The following is a 15,695-nucleotide window of genomic DNA, read 5'->3' as shown; positions in this document are numbered from 1 at the left end:
GCACCCGTGAAAGGGCAATTATCAGGTCTGCCTAACTCAGCATGACCCAGTAATTGCCCATTCGCGGATGCCAGACCCGGATGCAACTCCTGCGGCAGTCGTGCCGGTTTTACTGGCACAGCTACTGCCAGGGTTGTAATGAGGCCCACTGTTTCAATAGTACCCAAGAGGGTGATTTGTGTTAAAAAGTTAGTAAATTGTGATATATTCAGCAACAATGGTCAAAATTACTAACTGCATAGTTAAGTAACTCATCAAACTGATCCACATTGGCCACAATGGTGGCCCATTTTGACTGGCTCACACTAGCATTTTACATCTTTGGTACAGGCATAGCCCTATAGCCCGGTCCGAGCCTGGCGGCTAGTGAGCACTCCCTCAGCTGCTTTTTCCAGCTGATGGAGTGCTCCTGGGCTGGCTGAACTGTCAAAGGGAAAACTGCTCACTGAGCAATACAAGTGCTGGGGCGTTTAGCTTCGCCAGCATTGCTAGCTCATTGAAAATGCTGGCTGGGGCACTGCATGTCTGTATGTTCGAGGAGGAGCTCCTGCGCCTCCTCGCACATATGGACAGAGCAGCCTGGAGCAGGGTGTTTCAGCACCCACACGCAGGCCAATACAGAAGGTACGTTTATGTTCATTGTTTTTATTTAAACATGTGTATGGATGTGTGTATGCTTATATTATGAGTGAATGTATGGTGACGGATGCTTGTGTCAATGATAGAGTGATTGCTGTATAAATGTGCAGCGCCTTGCATACACACATAATCACGTTGATTGTGTTAGGCCCAGTGGGGCCCAGGGAACAGGGATGGTATCTTTTTACTGGACATCTATTATAGATGTCCAGTAAAAAATGTCATGCCTGCCCTCTGGACCCCCAGCACCAATTGCAAACTGTTTGGCTATTTACCCATTTTTTGGTTAAAAGTATGCTCTACAATGCAACATTTTAACCCATTATTTAAAAAAACATTCACAGGGGGAACACCCCCCCCCCCCCGAATCCCCCTTTATTGGTTCTGGCTTCCACACTATGCTCGGTCGCTATGGCTTTTTTGGGGGAAATAGTTATGCCCCTCCACTTAAAAAAATCACCAGCCGCCACTGTCCCTCAGACTGTGTTGGAAACGGGATGGGGGGAACCCACGTACTATGGTGGGAGCACAATGGGCGGGAACCATGGGATAGTGGTGGGAGCAGAGTGAGGAGAGCCCAGGGTGTGTGATGGGGTGCGGAGAGACCAGGGACTGGGTAGGAGTGGGATGAGGAAGCCCAGCAACTGTGATGGGAGCAGGTGACATAGCGCAATATACATTGTCCATTTAGTATTTCTGGGGGGTACGGACCTGCCCAAATTTTGCTCAGGGGTGCCCCGGCCAAAATAATTTGAAGACCACTGCCTAAGATTAACTGCCTTGACGGCACTAAATCATATGCCCCGCCCCTGAGCCTCACATCACCAAATCTAGTGATATTGTCTGCCTTTCTCAGTGACGTTCCTGAGCAGCGTACCCAAACGCGCCCAGTCATCAACTACGTGACGTGACGCAGAACCCGAATATCAACACACAACTTCTCACAACACAGCACGGCACAAATCGAAATACTAAACCGTACTTTAAAAAGAAACAACAAAACTGTACAATTTGTAAAGTACTTTTATTTCTCAATAAACGCCCTAACAACATCTGACTATTGCCATATTCAATCAAATTTGAAATTTCTTTCTTCACTTGTGATCCAAAATGTTTATCGTGAGTCACTCGTTGTTCTTTTTGCGTACACAAGGTGTTCATTTTGGATAAAAGAAGCGCTTGGGTTGCACAGAGAATTCCAGGGCTTGTGCATCAACTTCAGGCTAGACCACCGTAAAGGATGTTATGTTGCTCCTAATCGCTAGTACAGCGTAAAGGCATATCTTCCCTTGCCGATTGTTCCAAAAAACTGTTAAACACATCCAGTTGTTCACAAGTAGCTGGTGCTGCCGAATAAAAAATCTGTCAGTTGGCATCTGGAATCTGACAATCGCAAAATGGCAAAATGTACCTGTTTCAGAAACATAATAAAAATATGTCTCACTAGCCGATCTTTATTACAATTTGCTTCCGAGAACATTGCTATGTAGTATGGTCAACTCTAAACGGGATATGAAAGCTGACTTTACAACTCTATGTGCTCATACATGGCATTTTAATGAAATATTAGCGTTCAACCTGGGAGAACTGAGTAGTGGTCTACATGCATATCAACGCTGGCCTGCCCATCTGGACGGTAAAAACAACATTACACACAAAGGTTATACTTGCGTTTCATTGTAATATGCCACACAGAAAAAACGACTACAATGTAACCCACAAATAATGCTCAGATAATGATAAGTTGATGCTCGTTCAAGTATGAAATCATCCAAAATGAAACTTACTTTACATTCACCATTTCCATTCTCTTGGCGTAACTCTGACAGTAAGGCAGACTCCGTTCGCACAAACAATTTTTCAGAAACTGTATTTACATGTTCCTTAGTACACTTTTTGAATACATAATCTTATCATATCTTACATTATAACAATCCTCCTTCATTCAATTCCTTTCGGAATCCATCAGAACTGTAATTCTCATGCACGTGCAGGGCGGTCTTTGCATCAGACAGTGCAGGTGGCTGCCTGAGGTGCCGACTGTAGGGGGTGCCAGTCTGGCTCCATTATTACTTTAAATACATTTTAACACAGACATGAATAGCCCTTTCTTTGCCGCACTCTGAGTGTAGCACAACAATATCAATTTATAAACATCAAGCGTCATTGCAAAGTTTCCTTACCCCTTAGCAGTGGGTACTGTATCACTTCTCTGCACAGTGCTTTTAGCCTGCAAGCTTCACTAATTTTCAAGTTGATTGCATTAGTTCAGTGACAACACAGATGGTGAGGCAGAAACGTAAATGGTGGACTTGTAAACATAGATTGTAAGTCAATCAACCACTTCTTCTGGTCCTCCACAGGACTGCTCACAAACATCCTAACTGTTTGCACTTTTGCAACAAAAAAACACCAGTATTTTGCTTCTTGCAGCCATATCCCATCCCCTCCTCATCACCCCTCACCTCCGCAGAGAATATTTGATAAGTTTGACAAGTGCAATGTTGTGTTTTTCAATATGTTTATACCGCGATGTCCGCGTACAACAAGCACGGATGCAAGATGGGGGACGTTTCTGACGCACTTCACGCTCTTCACGCTCTTCACCATCCAATAAGGGGACACGTTGCATGTCCGCGGACATGACGCGACCCAATTAGTGAATTGGTGTCCTGCCCGCGGAGCGAACGGGGAAGTGTGTCCATGGAGCGGACATAGATATCACTAATGTTTTGTGACCTAATTTTTGGTCGTTTAAAAAAAACTACCAGACGGATTTTCACCAAATTTACAAAAGCACACTTTTGTGACCAAGCCACTGCTCCTGCCACAAATTTGGTGAAAATCCGTCCAGCGGTTTGGGCTGTAGGCGTATTCAAAGTCTTTTCCCCAATCAGTTTATGGGAAAAAATTAATTTTGGGACCCCCCTATAACTTTGCCCCCCCTGGATCTAATCTCACCAAACTTTGCAAAAAAATTCAGAGTGGGCCATTTATTTATTTTTTGCAAAGTTTGGTGTGGATTCGTCCAGGGGGAGCATAGTTTTGTTTGGGTGGCTTATATATTTGATGCGGTTCGATGAATCCTCACAAACTTTGCAAAAAAAGTATACAGCTAAATCTGAATTATTTTATGAAGGTTCGTGCAATTTCATCACAGGGGAAAGGTATAGGGGGCCCCAAAACCTTTGAAATCCCGATAGACATGAATGCAAAAGGAATTTGCTTGCATCTACAGACTAAACCGCTGGACAGATTCACACCAAACGTGTGCGAGGAGTGGAGGCTTGTTGCCAAAAGTATGCTTTTGCAAATATTGTGCTCATCCATCCAGTAGATTTTTTTTTTAAAATGCCCAAAATGTAGGTTACTACAAAAAATGTGATATCTCTGCCCAGTCCATGGTATCAATTCCTGGTTCAGTGTACCTGGACGCCTATGAGCCAATCAGAGAGCTGAGTAATGTTTGCTGACATCACTGATGGGTCAATTAAAAACATGAGGTGCATCAGAACCTTTGAAACAGGCACCATGTTGGATTCATGAACTGTGCCCATAGTCCATGAACATAGCAGTAAAAACATGTTTAAAATCACAACATTGTACTTGTCAAACACATAAACCAATCTCTGGGGATGCGAAGGGGGGTGAGGCTAGGATGGGATATGTACAGTACAAGGGTGTATTTTCTTTTCCGATGTCAACAAACATTTCAGATGATCGGGACATTAATGTGATGTTTGCAGACTTGACAAATATTCAAAGACATCCATATATAAGTGTGAATTACAGAGTCGGTGAAGAGCTGAGTTTGGATGGCTTATAACTTTGCCGCCGTTCAACAAAACTGCAAGAAATTTTGCAATAAATATCTAGAATATCTAGACCCAACTTTGAATGCTGTTGCAAAGTTTGGTGCCGTTTCATCAAGAAGGCCAAAACATGTTCATTGTTCTCAACAGGTACATTCTTGAACCTAATAATAGTAAAGGCAATATAACTATGCAGTAAATGAAGCAGCAAGCATTTGTGGGCCTATTCAAAACAAATAATGTTGCATACATTTTTGGTATGATTTACTATTTTATTATTTTTTAACTAGTTCAATAGAGTCTTCAATTACTCATACAAATCATTGATAAAACAAATGAAAAAGTGTCGGGAACATATACAAATGTATTATTCCTTTGAAAACAACATAGAACAGAGGATACTAAGAGCCTGATTCACAGAAGTGTTTTATAATGGCACAATCCCATATGAAAATGTTCTGTGATTCAGGCCCTTAGTGTACATACGAACAGTAGCCATACACATGGGGTATGGACATAAAGGTAAATTGTAATTTTACTGTTACAGTCCAAGCAATCCCCTACCAAGAAAAAAGCATCCCCTATACTTGTCTTAATCTAGAGAACAGAGAGGTTACAGAGGGGATCCAAATAACAAAGGCGAAAGTTCAAAGAAATTATGCAATGAATATCTAGACCCAACCTTGAATGTTGTTGCAAAGTTTGGTGCTGTTTCATCAAGAGGGAGCATTATTAGAGGAAGGGTCCCATAATGTTTGGATGGCTTATAACATTGGTGCCATTTGAAAATCTGCACAAAGTTTTGCAAAAAGCTTATAACCCAAATTTTAATGTTTGTGCAAAGTATGAAGGGATTTTGTCATGGGGGGACAAAATTGTGCAGGGGGCCCAGAATTTTTGAAATTGGGTTAGGATTGAATAGGAAGGAAAATTCTGTTTGCTGCTAAAGCCCGAAGTGCTAGATGGCTTTGCAGCAAATGTGTACGAGGAGAATTAGCAAAGACCAGAAAGCATGCTTTTTGTGTTCTGTCTTTTATTTTTTGAAAAATGTCAAAATGTAGGTACACAAATTAGTGATGTAGCTTCCCCAGAAAGTCTGGTCACTACTCATGACCACCAGTGCCTGGCTATCGATTTAAAGTGGGCATGTCCATCAAAGACGAGCTATGTGGTTAAAGTGGGCAATGGGCCTGGCCTCAGGCAAGGACAGATGTAAAATATAGTGAAATAACATTGGTGCCTGAGGCACATCCTGTGGCCATGGACAGTGGCTGGGTTACTCAATTGGGCCACTGTTCATGGCCACCGGGGACAGGCAATGGGGTTAAAGTGGGCATGGCCACCACAGACCGGCTATGTGGTAGAATAATAAAATATAGGTTTTAATGAAAAAGAATTAAGTTTGTGGCTGCAGCCTGAAGTGCTGGATGGGTTTGCAACAAATGTGCTCAAGGTGCATCAGCAAGTACCTGCAAATCTGGCCTGTGTTTCATTTTTTCCTGGGCAGTGGGCCTGTGGCATGTCCAAAGCACAAGTCCAGTGGATCGTGGATACTGGCCAATTGATGGAATCCATGGACACTGGCAATTGGTCACATTATGGGGTTTTAGTGGACACTGCACCCAGATGCAGTCTAGGATCAGTGGATATTGGGGGTCGTTTTGTGGGGCTGGTGCCATGGTCGAGCATCATGCCATAGACAATCCATAAATGACTTGCATCCCCAGCCAGGATTGCTGAAAATGACATGCATCAGTTTGTGCTGCAACAAAAAAAATGGTTGTTAAAAGAGGTCAATAGTCAATAGTCTTTTCATATATGTTGAAAGTGGAATTATTAATAACAGTGCTGTAACATCATGAAACAATTTCACTTATAAAAACCATTGAAATTCAGTGAAAAAAAATATCTTACAGGGATCTTGTGGTTAAGTTGCACTAATAAAAACCTATGCAATTCACTGACATTTTTAAGTTAAAGGGACATTATACTTTATTTGCACTAATAAAAAACCTATGAAATTCAGTGTAAAATGCTGTTAAAGGGATGTTATGGTTGCAAGGTAATATCGAAAAACCAAAGAAATTCACCAGTTATGGTAAGCCATGCAACCATAACTTGCGCCACCAGCATGCACCTCTAAGGCTAACACCTAAGTCATCAATGATGACATCACAAATGGCATAATTAATGACATCACATATCTGGGCCGGTTGCCTTTGCTCAGTGACAGTAACAAATTTAAGCAGAGTACTTGATCTAGTCATACTTTAATGAAAACATGATGCACATTCTCTAAATGTGCTGTATATGTAGACCTTCACTTTTTGACATGCTCTTTAGGTACTTTCCTTAGGGTTTGGCCTGAGCTCATGGAGCACATACATGAAACACTAAGCAGACCCCAGACACACAATATAATGTGTGTCTTATCACTGCTATCATGGATTGCTCAATGTACGACTCCATCATAGATCAATTCTTTTCAATCCTTAACATTTCCCCATATGGGATACTACATTTCAATTTGACAGGATGACACCTATCAGGATGTAATACAGAATTGGTAGTTTCTATTTATCGTACATTCTAAAAGATCACCAAGTACACTCATACATACATACATGTAGCTCTGAATTTTGGATTATGATCTTTCTTATTCAGCTATTGTATCAAAGGATGTCCTCATTGCTGTTCCAATCAATTGGTGAACACATTCATTGGTAAATACGAAGATATTGCTTCTTTAGCAAAAATGATTTTTTTCAGTTAACATGTATAGGTGATCCCTATAAACCATTGCACTTGTTTTGAAGAACAGTCTGCATGTTTCAATTCCATTTTCATGGCTTATGCATGCATATAAACATTCAAAATCCACTTTAATCATGATGTAATTAAATTTCCTCTGAATAGTCTGTATCTTAGTCAAAAGATATGCAGTGTCCCAAATATAAGAGAGTCATTATATCACAAATGTAAACACAATAACTATCAATTTATTTTCTAACAATTTTCTAACAATTGACCATTAGAGGCCACAATTGATCAGCCCTATAGAGAAAATGTTGAAGTCACTTTTGACAAAGTACCTCTGTGAGGAAAGATATTGTCGCTGACAAAGGATTTACTAAAGTCAAAAATTGTTTCTTTTCCCTAGTTAGGAGCCCACCTTCATGCCAATGTTATATCTGCACACTTTTGTTTAACGTCCTGAAGTTCATTACTTTCCAATGTACAATAAAAATCCACCTTAGTATATTGTCGGTGTGCATCCCTGTCTAATATGACTCTATTTCCTCCTTTGTAAGATCATTGTAAGAAAATCTATTTTTGTAAAGCCTTAATGCTTCTCTTTGTCCGAAGATGTATTCATATATAGATATATAAATAAAGTGATAACCCACCCATATGAACATCGGGACATGCTTGCCTGAACTCTCTGATCTGTATTGCAGTAAAATGATGAGTATATTTCCTTAATTTCAGAACTCTGAAGACGGCTTGGACCTCATAACTATGCTGCTGAGAAAAGATTGGTTTCCTATTTGTTGGTCACGGCACAACTTGAGATCATTCCTGCTGATACTGTTCCTCCAATTTTCATATGCACAAGCTGATCTAGAAGAAACCGAAGAAAATCACTTTGTTTGGAAAACAGGTTGGTATCAGGATTTTGTTGTCTCCTTTATTCCTGTGCCTACAGTAAAGTAAAACATGGGTTGTCTTGTTCTCAGTGATACTATGACATGAGCATTTGCATCTGCAAGAAATTCAAATCCTAGTTGTAACTTACACACAACTGTCTGTTTTTGTGACCGGAATTGCCTCAATCACCTATTCAAATAAATACGCATTTTTTTTTTCATTCCTGAAGGGGATATTCATGTGATGTGTTCGTTCAGAAGAATGTGACCAGTTAATTAATGTTGTTATCTATGTTAGCATATTAGGTATTGGATATAATGTGAATGTTACGGCTAGGATCCAAACAGCCCTTTACAGCGGGCATGTTCATGCCAGAAATAACAATCATAACAGCTTTTAATATATTGCTAAATGCCAGATCTCCATTTGCTGTTAAGTCTGATTTTCAACTGGAGGAATTCTCAATCGGAAGGAGTGGGATGGTTGGCATTTCTTCAGTCCTGACTTCTTCCTCAGACACTGTTCGAGGGAAGAGTTAGGCAGAGGAATGTGGGTGTTCCCCTGGTGTCTTTGCTTTACACGGTATCATGCAGTGAATTCACTTGATTGATGATGTGTGCTTGCTGCATGGCACTGATTATACAGAATGCACAAACACATGTACATTCATATCATTACATACGTGTATCGAACAAAAAAAATGAATACACTAGAAAAACATAACATTGTTCTGCAAACCAGTGGCAGTGGAGAATGGCACTCCAATATCCTCCCTTCTTTACAGCCACAGAATGCTTTGCTTATCTTTACTACATTACTGACATGTTGCCAAGAAGCAGAATAATACAACACACATCAATCACAGTATATGTTTGTGTAAGGGTTTTCACATGGGTATAACTTTACATCATACGTTTACTTGATCTACAGGTGTGAGCTCTTTTGTGAATTGGAAGAAAGTTATTTTGGGAATGGACATATTTTGCATGCTAGTTACTTTCATAAAAATCTGTGAATGATCCCCACAGGATTTTGTTGTTTTTGACAGAATTAATTTGTTTTCAATATGTTGTCATCATATTTATAATGCACCCAACGCTGAGGACCTGCAATACCTCTTTGAGCTGTTCAGAAATCGGAAGTCAGGTTTATATTCTCAAAATGTGGCACGCGTTTCATTTATTTATCTTATTTATTTATGATTGTATGTGCGTTTAGTAAAACTACAGCAATGAACACAGTTGATTTGCAGTGGCTTCAGATAAGTTTAGTTGGGCTTCTTTCTCTATGTCAAGTTATATCTGTTATGAAAAAAGAATTTGACGACTTAGCTTCATCTTGTTCACTGGCCAGAAATCACACTGTGTGCAAGTGTGTGAAGCATCTCCGAAATGAATAGGATTTTGGACAGTTTTCACTTCAGAAGTGTTTAAAATAGCACTGTGAGCGTTTAATGTTCCTTCGTTAATAATAATGATGTTGTGATTGTAATGTATTGTAAACGTTTTTTGTTAATGGTGAAATTATGCATATCGAATAATATATGTTCCTGGCTCTATTGACATATATTGCCTTCACAGCTTCATACATGCATGGTTACTCATTACATGGCGCAAAACATGCTTGTTGTTTCACCACTAATTCTTCTGGCTGGAGACAAAATGAGTTGGCATCAAACTGTCGGGGGGAAATTCTGCCGGGGTCGGCCGGGCCGTCCGCAGACCTCCAGGCAGGGAGGCCCCAACTCCTCCCGTGTATATCCCAGACGAGATAGAGTATGAGACACACACAAGGAGCAAGGTGACTCTGCTGTTTATTAGACAAAACGGCAGGGATGGGTCAAGGAGCGTACGCGTCCGTCCTGACACACACACAATCGTGGGGCTCGCAGGCCCTTTTTACTGTATTATGACGCGCTACTTACGTCACTTCAGAAAGTTAACAAAAAACCTATTGCCACTCTTAATTGGTTGCTCGAGTGGTAGGGTTAGTATAGCACACATATAGAGAACAATGTTAGTGGACAAAGGGTAGTCAGGTGATATATCTGGGTTGCCCCTACAATTAGATACATGAGAATTGTTACATGAAGACTCCTGAGGATTGGTTAATATTACTGTCGTCAGTGATAAGAGCCCCATGTTCTGATTGGTGCGCCCGTGAGCCTCCCAGCCTGGGACCACCGCCGTTCCCAGCCGTTCCCAGCTCTCGGTGTACCTGCAATTTGCAACAATGTTTCATTATGGGTACGTGCAGACAATGTGAGGGTTTATTCATAGCTGGAAGGCTGACCGCTCCCACTGTCGCAGATGTCCATTGCCTTTCAAGTGTATCTGCCTGTGTCTCGTAGCGAGGGATCCAGACGCCTCTTTTCTCCTGGGTTTGGCACCTCGTCAGGTTCGGCTTGGTCACGTGGGGAGGGACCGTGTTTGAGGCAGAATTCTGCATAATTAATATTGCTTTTCCACTGTGTGCCTGGTTTAATTTGCAGGTGTGACCTTAACGTTGGTGCGCGGAGTGCGAGGTTGCCTTTGATGCTTTGCTCTTGGAATGTGGGTTTGCAACATTGCGACCTTGGCTGGTTGTTCCACCCGGCTCTTTCTGCAGGATCAGCAACTTAACTCTTGCTTTGTTAATGTCCACGGGAGCTCTTGTTTGAGGCCTACTTGGGCCTGGTGCATAAGTGGTCCGTTTGGTGCGTAGGTGCTTTAGGTTATGGTCTCATATTATCTTATGGCCAGTATCGTGTCTTTGTTATAATTTTTGTTACGGCACCTAAGTGTAGGAGAAGCATAAGCAAGCTCTTTAGATGAGTTCATGATGCGTCTTGCGTTTCTGCATTTCTGAAAGCCTATATGGAAAACAATAAAGATGCACGTTCGTGAGTATGTCTGTCGCCTACGTCATAGCACTGAGTATATTCTTCATGTAGATTGGTGCGGGAGTGTCCAGTGTGTATGTTGGCACAGGTGTGCTATCCGTTGGCTATGTCGTCATGGCATCTCTAACGACGTATAGTTTTTAGTCCAGTTGATCCATGCCGCAGGCATCGACATGGGCGGGGCGGGCTGCTGTGCAGGCAGATGGACACATCCGTATGTTCCTGTACCAGGGTATCTGGTCGTCTGGTAGATGGGCAAACTCTTCTCGTGGTGGGTGCTTGGACCGTGAACATTTAGGCCAAGCTCGAGAGGTGAAGGACGGGAGCCTGGTCTTCCATTCTCCCACTTCAGTCTCCCCTCTGGTCGACTTGTCGACCACAAACATATCCTTCTCGTTATCTCCTCTTACTCGCCATATCTTAGTTATTCCTCCTAGATGTCCATAATGGTTCACATGATCTTCAAATGACCAATACATATATTCACATGTTCCTCCAGGAGTACAGTATACCCATTTCCCTATGTAGCTCCTGGGGTTCCTTGGGTTCTCGATCTTCACTGATGGTGGGTCTAGATGGTTGGTGATAATTTGGGTGCGCAGCTTCTCCCTCTCCTGTATTATCACACCTGTATGTTGGCCGTCATCTGCTGGCATCAAGGGGTGCATTCCCACCATTTCGAGCAACTCGTCAGTGGTACGTGCCTTCCGGGCCTTCCAAAATCTAATTATGATCAGCGTAGCTCCAGCCAAAATAGTACACCCTACTATTATTTTTAGTCCATCTGACAGCCAGGATGGCATCCATGACCACAATAGTGAGAACCAGCTCTTATCCTTGTTTACACCGTTACTTTCATCCATCATTTTGGAGTGCATCTGGGCCAATTGTGAAACTGCTTCAGTCAGTGTACCATTGTCAGCATCGTTGGCAGGTATGAACGTGCAGCATGATTGTCCTATCTTTGCACAAACTCCTCCTTCCATTGCTGTGAGAAGGTCCAATACATATCTGTTCTGTAGTGCTACCATCCTTATAGCTCGCAGCTCCTCTTTTATTGCGTTGAACCCATTTACTGTAGAATTGATGGTCATCATTAGTTCCCATCTAGTTATTTGGAGCCATTTTGCGTTTGCGTAAGCCTGCAGTCCCGGATGTATTATTGAGGAGAAGAACATTGCTGCTCTGCTGAATAGTCTGTGTTCTGGCGGTATTGAGGTTAGTGCCGTTTCCGACCTTCCCCACAGGTAATTTCCTGTTAGTGGCTCTCCTTGTCTTTTTCTTCTATTTAGGACAGTATCATTGCTGTTGGTCCTGTTCCCTTGCTCCTCCTGAAGTGGTGTAGACTTCTTTTTTCTTTTGTCCCCTTCATCCATTTTGGGAAAGTTCGCCACATTGACATGCTTCTTAGGTACCACTAGTGATGGTACATTGACGTGCACCATTGTGCACACACCATTCCACAGGGGAGGCAGTGTATGGTATGCCTTTTCTCCACAAGCCCAATAATGGTCCATTATTACTGCTGTTCCTGCTCCCCCCTCAGGTAACTCCATCACACTTGCACAGTTGGTGTTATATCCTACGTCCACCTCACCTTTATGCTGGTAGCATACTTTGGGCGCAGTCAACGGTAGTATTGTTATTGGGCCTTCATCTGTTTCTACCCACGTGAGCATTGGTACATACTTGATCCACGTCGTCCAACATCGGTGATTGTGTGCCTCGATAGTTGAGATAGTTTCTTTTGTTACCATGTTGCTGCCAATCACTCCTATCTCCCAGCTGTTGTCTAGATACACCTTTCCTGTTATCGTCACCAGCGGCCTCTCCCAGCATCCTAATTTACCAGGAACTTCAGTTGCGTACCAATCACATGGTAGATACTGCAGTGTTACTTTCTTTGTTTCTCCTTTTGCGGGGCCACTTGTTATGTATCTGAATGCCTCAGCATGTAAACTGCTCTTGTGGTAACTCAAATAGGTCTTGAGGAAGTTGTTCTCATATGGGTATGAGTCTCGTGTTTTCCATGTCATGTGCACTACCGTCCCTTGAAATCTTCCTTTCGTTTGGAACAGTGCCAAGTATATTATGCACCGTGCTGTCTTTTCATCTATTTCTGTGGCAACAAATGTTCGTGAAGCACTCATGGCGTATGGTATTAATGAGCAAACGTAGCAGCTGTCCTCAGTTTTCTGCTTACCAATGCGGGTCATGTGTTGGTACCATATGTTGTTTGTGACGTGTGCTGAATCTTGTATATAATTATCAATACCTTTATTGTCTGAGTATGTGTTGCGTTTAACTCTATCTTGCTTGGGTGCAATGTTACTACTATCACCTGACGTAACACCTGTTGCAGCAGGGGACGGGGGTATATTAGGTTTGGGTGCAGCAATAAAATCAATAGCATAGCTGTACTGCCATACAGAGGCAGCCAAGAACCCCGTGATCATCAAAATCCCTATTACTTTTATTACATATGCTAATCTCACCGGCATTTTGCTCTTACCTTGCTGCAGTCCTGGCAGCGTATTCTTGCGACGTTAAAGTTGCCCGCCTAAAAATTCTCAAAAATGCTTGTTATTTAATGTTAGTTTTTTGTTTCCTTTAAGCTCTCCCTATCAAATAGTCATTCAGTGCCCAGGCGAAGAGCTGTTCCCACGCTACTCTAAGCGATCTGTCTCTTAGGACCGGCAAGTATTGGCGGAGGTGGGGCATGGAATATTCTATGGCCAAGAGGAATGCTGTGTAGTAGACACGTACCCTTCTCTTTTTGAGGTATGTTGGCCTTTTTATTTCGTATACAAATTGGTGTGACAATTCTCCTGGGTAGTCCTCATCTGGGAGTACCATCTACGCCTGGGCAGTGAACTTGTTAGTCAGATATTTTCTTAACAATACAATAATACGCAGTTCCTGTATGTGCGAGAGAAAAAAGAGAACATTCACGTGTTTACATGTGTATTTGTGCAGGCAATGTCTTTCAGTTCAGTTATAACTATACTTGGGGGTCAATGGGCAGGGGGTTTGGGCTCAGATGGAGGAAGTATTTTTACTCTTTGAGCGTGTGACCATGGGGTGGGCAGTATGGGGATCACTCCTTTCTTCGTTAGTTATTGTCTCCGGGGAAGCTGGATAGTGACATGGTAAGGGAACAATTGGGTCGTTGTCTGTGGTAGAACTTCCTTCCGCTGTCAGGGATGTTGTTGCTGCTCTTCCAACGGACCTGTCGTTGGCGCTGTGGCGGGTCTGCAGTTTGTAGATCTTTACATCATGTAGGTGATTCCAGGCACGCTTGTCCTTCAGTTTTACTGTTCTTGTTGATACGTCCTCTACCAGATGGGGGCCAGTGAACCTCCTATCGTTCCAATTCCTATTGAAATTGCGGAGTAGCACGTGGTCACCTTTGGCAAGTTTGCACAAGTTCTCCTTTTCCAATTCTGTACTGGCGCCTTCTTCTTGGTTGCTGATAGACCCGCCCCGTGTGCGCTCGAGCTGTTGAGACACAAACACAACACTAGTAATCAAAGAAGACACATATTGATACATTTCATCACCTAACACACTTGCTGAACTTTCGTGGTCAGTGAATGCCCTTGACGTTGGCATTAGGGGAAGGCGCATTTGACGTCCAGTAACCACCTCGTGGGGAGTGAGGTGGTGGTCGGACCCTGACCTATTCCTTAGTTCAAATAGGGCTAATGGAAGGCAATACAACCAGCTTTTCTTTGTTGTTTGTTGTATTTTTGCAATTGCCTCCTTCAATAGGCCATTCAGGCGTTCACATACACCATTAGCCTGTGGGTGGTATGCACATGCAAATTTGTGTTTTATGCTCAGTAGGGATGTGATATGCTGGAACATTTCGTTTGCGAAATGCGGGCCATTGTCTGATCTCAAAACCTCGCACACTCCCCACCTGGGGAAGACCTCCCTTACTAGGAATTTGGCTGCTCTAAATGCATCTGGGTGTGAACAGGGCCCTGCTTCAATCCACCTAGAAAAAGGGCATACTACTACAATCATATACCTATTACCTTGACATATGTTGATCATATCAACATAGTCAATATGGAGATGCCGAAAAGGTCCCTCTGGCCGGGGTATGGTACCTCTTATCACCTTTAGGGTATGACCGGCCGTAAACTGTTGACATGTGAGACAATTGCTGATAAAATTCGACACATGAGAATTTAACTCGGGACAGAACCAATCTTCTCTAATTCGTGCTGCAATTATTTCCTTGCCTGTATGGGCTGGGTGATGTAGTTGGCTCAGGGCGGTGTTTAAAAGTGCCAATGGTATTACAACTTTTCCAGTGCCACCCTGGCGCCATAGTGCGTCGGTTGGTGACATTGTACATCCTCTTTTTACCCATATTTCTTTTTCAGCCATTGGGTCAGCCGCTTGTAGCTCCATAATCTGTGTGGCTGGGAGATGGGTGTACCCTTCTCTTATCAACATCTCCCTAGCCATTCCCCTCCCTCACCCTCTCTGTGAGTCTGTGGGGTTCCATATCTCACCAAAGTATGCAGCATATTTCGCATGTGCATCTGCTGCTGCATTCCCTTTTGAGACGTGGTCTTCACCATTGGTGTGTGCGGTACATTTGACTAGGGCTAGTTCTTGGGGGTCGTTTATTACTTCTATTAGTTCAGCCAATAAGAGGGCATGTTGTACTGGAGTGCCATCAGCTCTCCTAAACCCTCTTC

At 42.7% G+C, this 15,695-nt stretch overlaps 1 protein-coding gene across 1 annotated transcript in view; it reads left to right on the top strand.

Annotated features, from left to right (window-relative positions):
• Positions 1-15,695, top strand: part of THSD7B (thrombospondin type 1 domain containing 7B) — a 2,969,219-nt gene that overhangs the window by 574,551 nt on the left and 2,378,973 nt on the right. Inside the window, exon 2 of the mRNA XM_069616536.1 lies at positions 7,941-8,112. Within this exon, the coding sequence (XP_069472637.1) occupies positions 7,971-8,112 (142 nt within the window). The 5' untranslated portion in view covers positions 7,941-7,970. The remainder of the gene's footprint in view (positions 1-7,940; positions 8,113-15,695) is intronic.

The sequence above is a fragment of the Ambystoma mexicanum genome, chromosome 9 (genome assembly GCF_040938575.1).
Source record: "Ambystoma mexicanum isolate Mex_15411 chromosome 9, UKY_AmexF1_1, whole genome shotgun sequence".
Classification (NCBI taxonomy): Eukaryota; Metazoa; Chordata; class Amphibia; order Caudata; family Ambystomatidae; genus Ambystoma; species Ambystoma mexicanum.
This window is presented reverse-complemented; position numbering and strand designations above follow the sequence as displayed.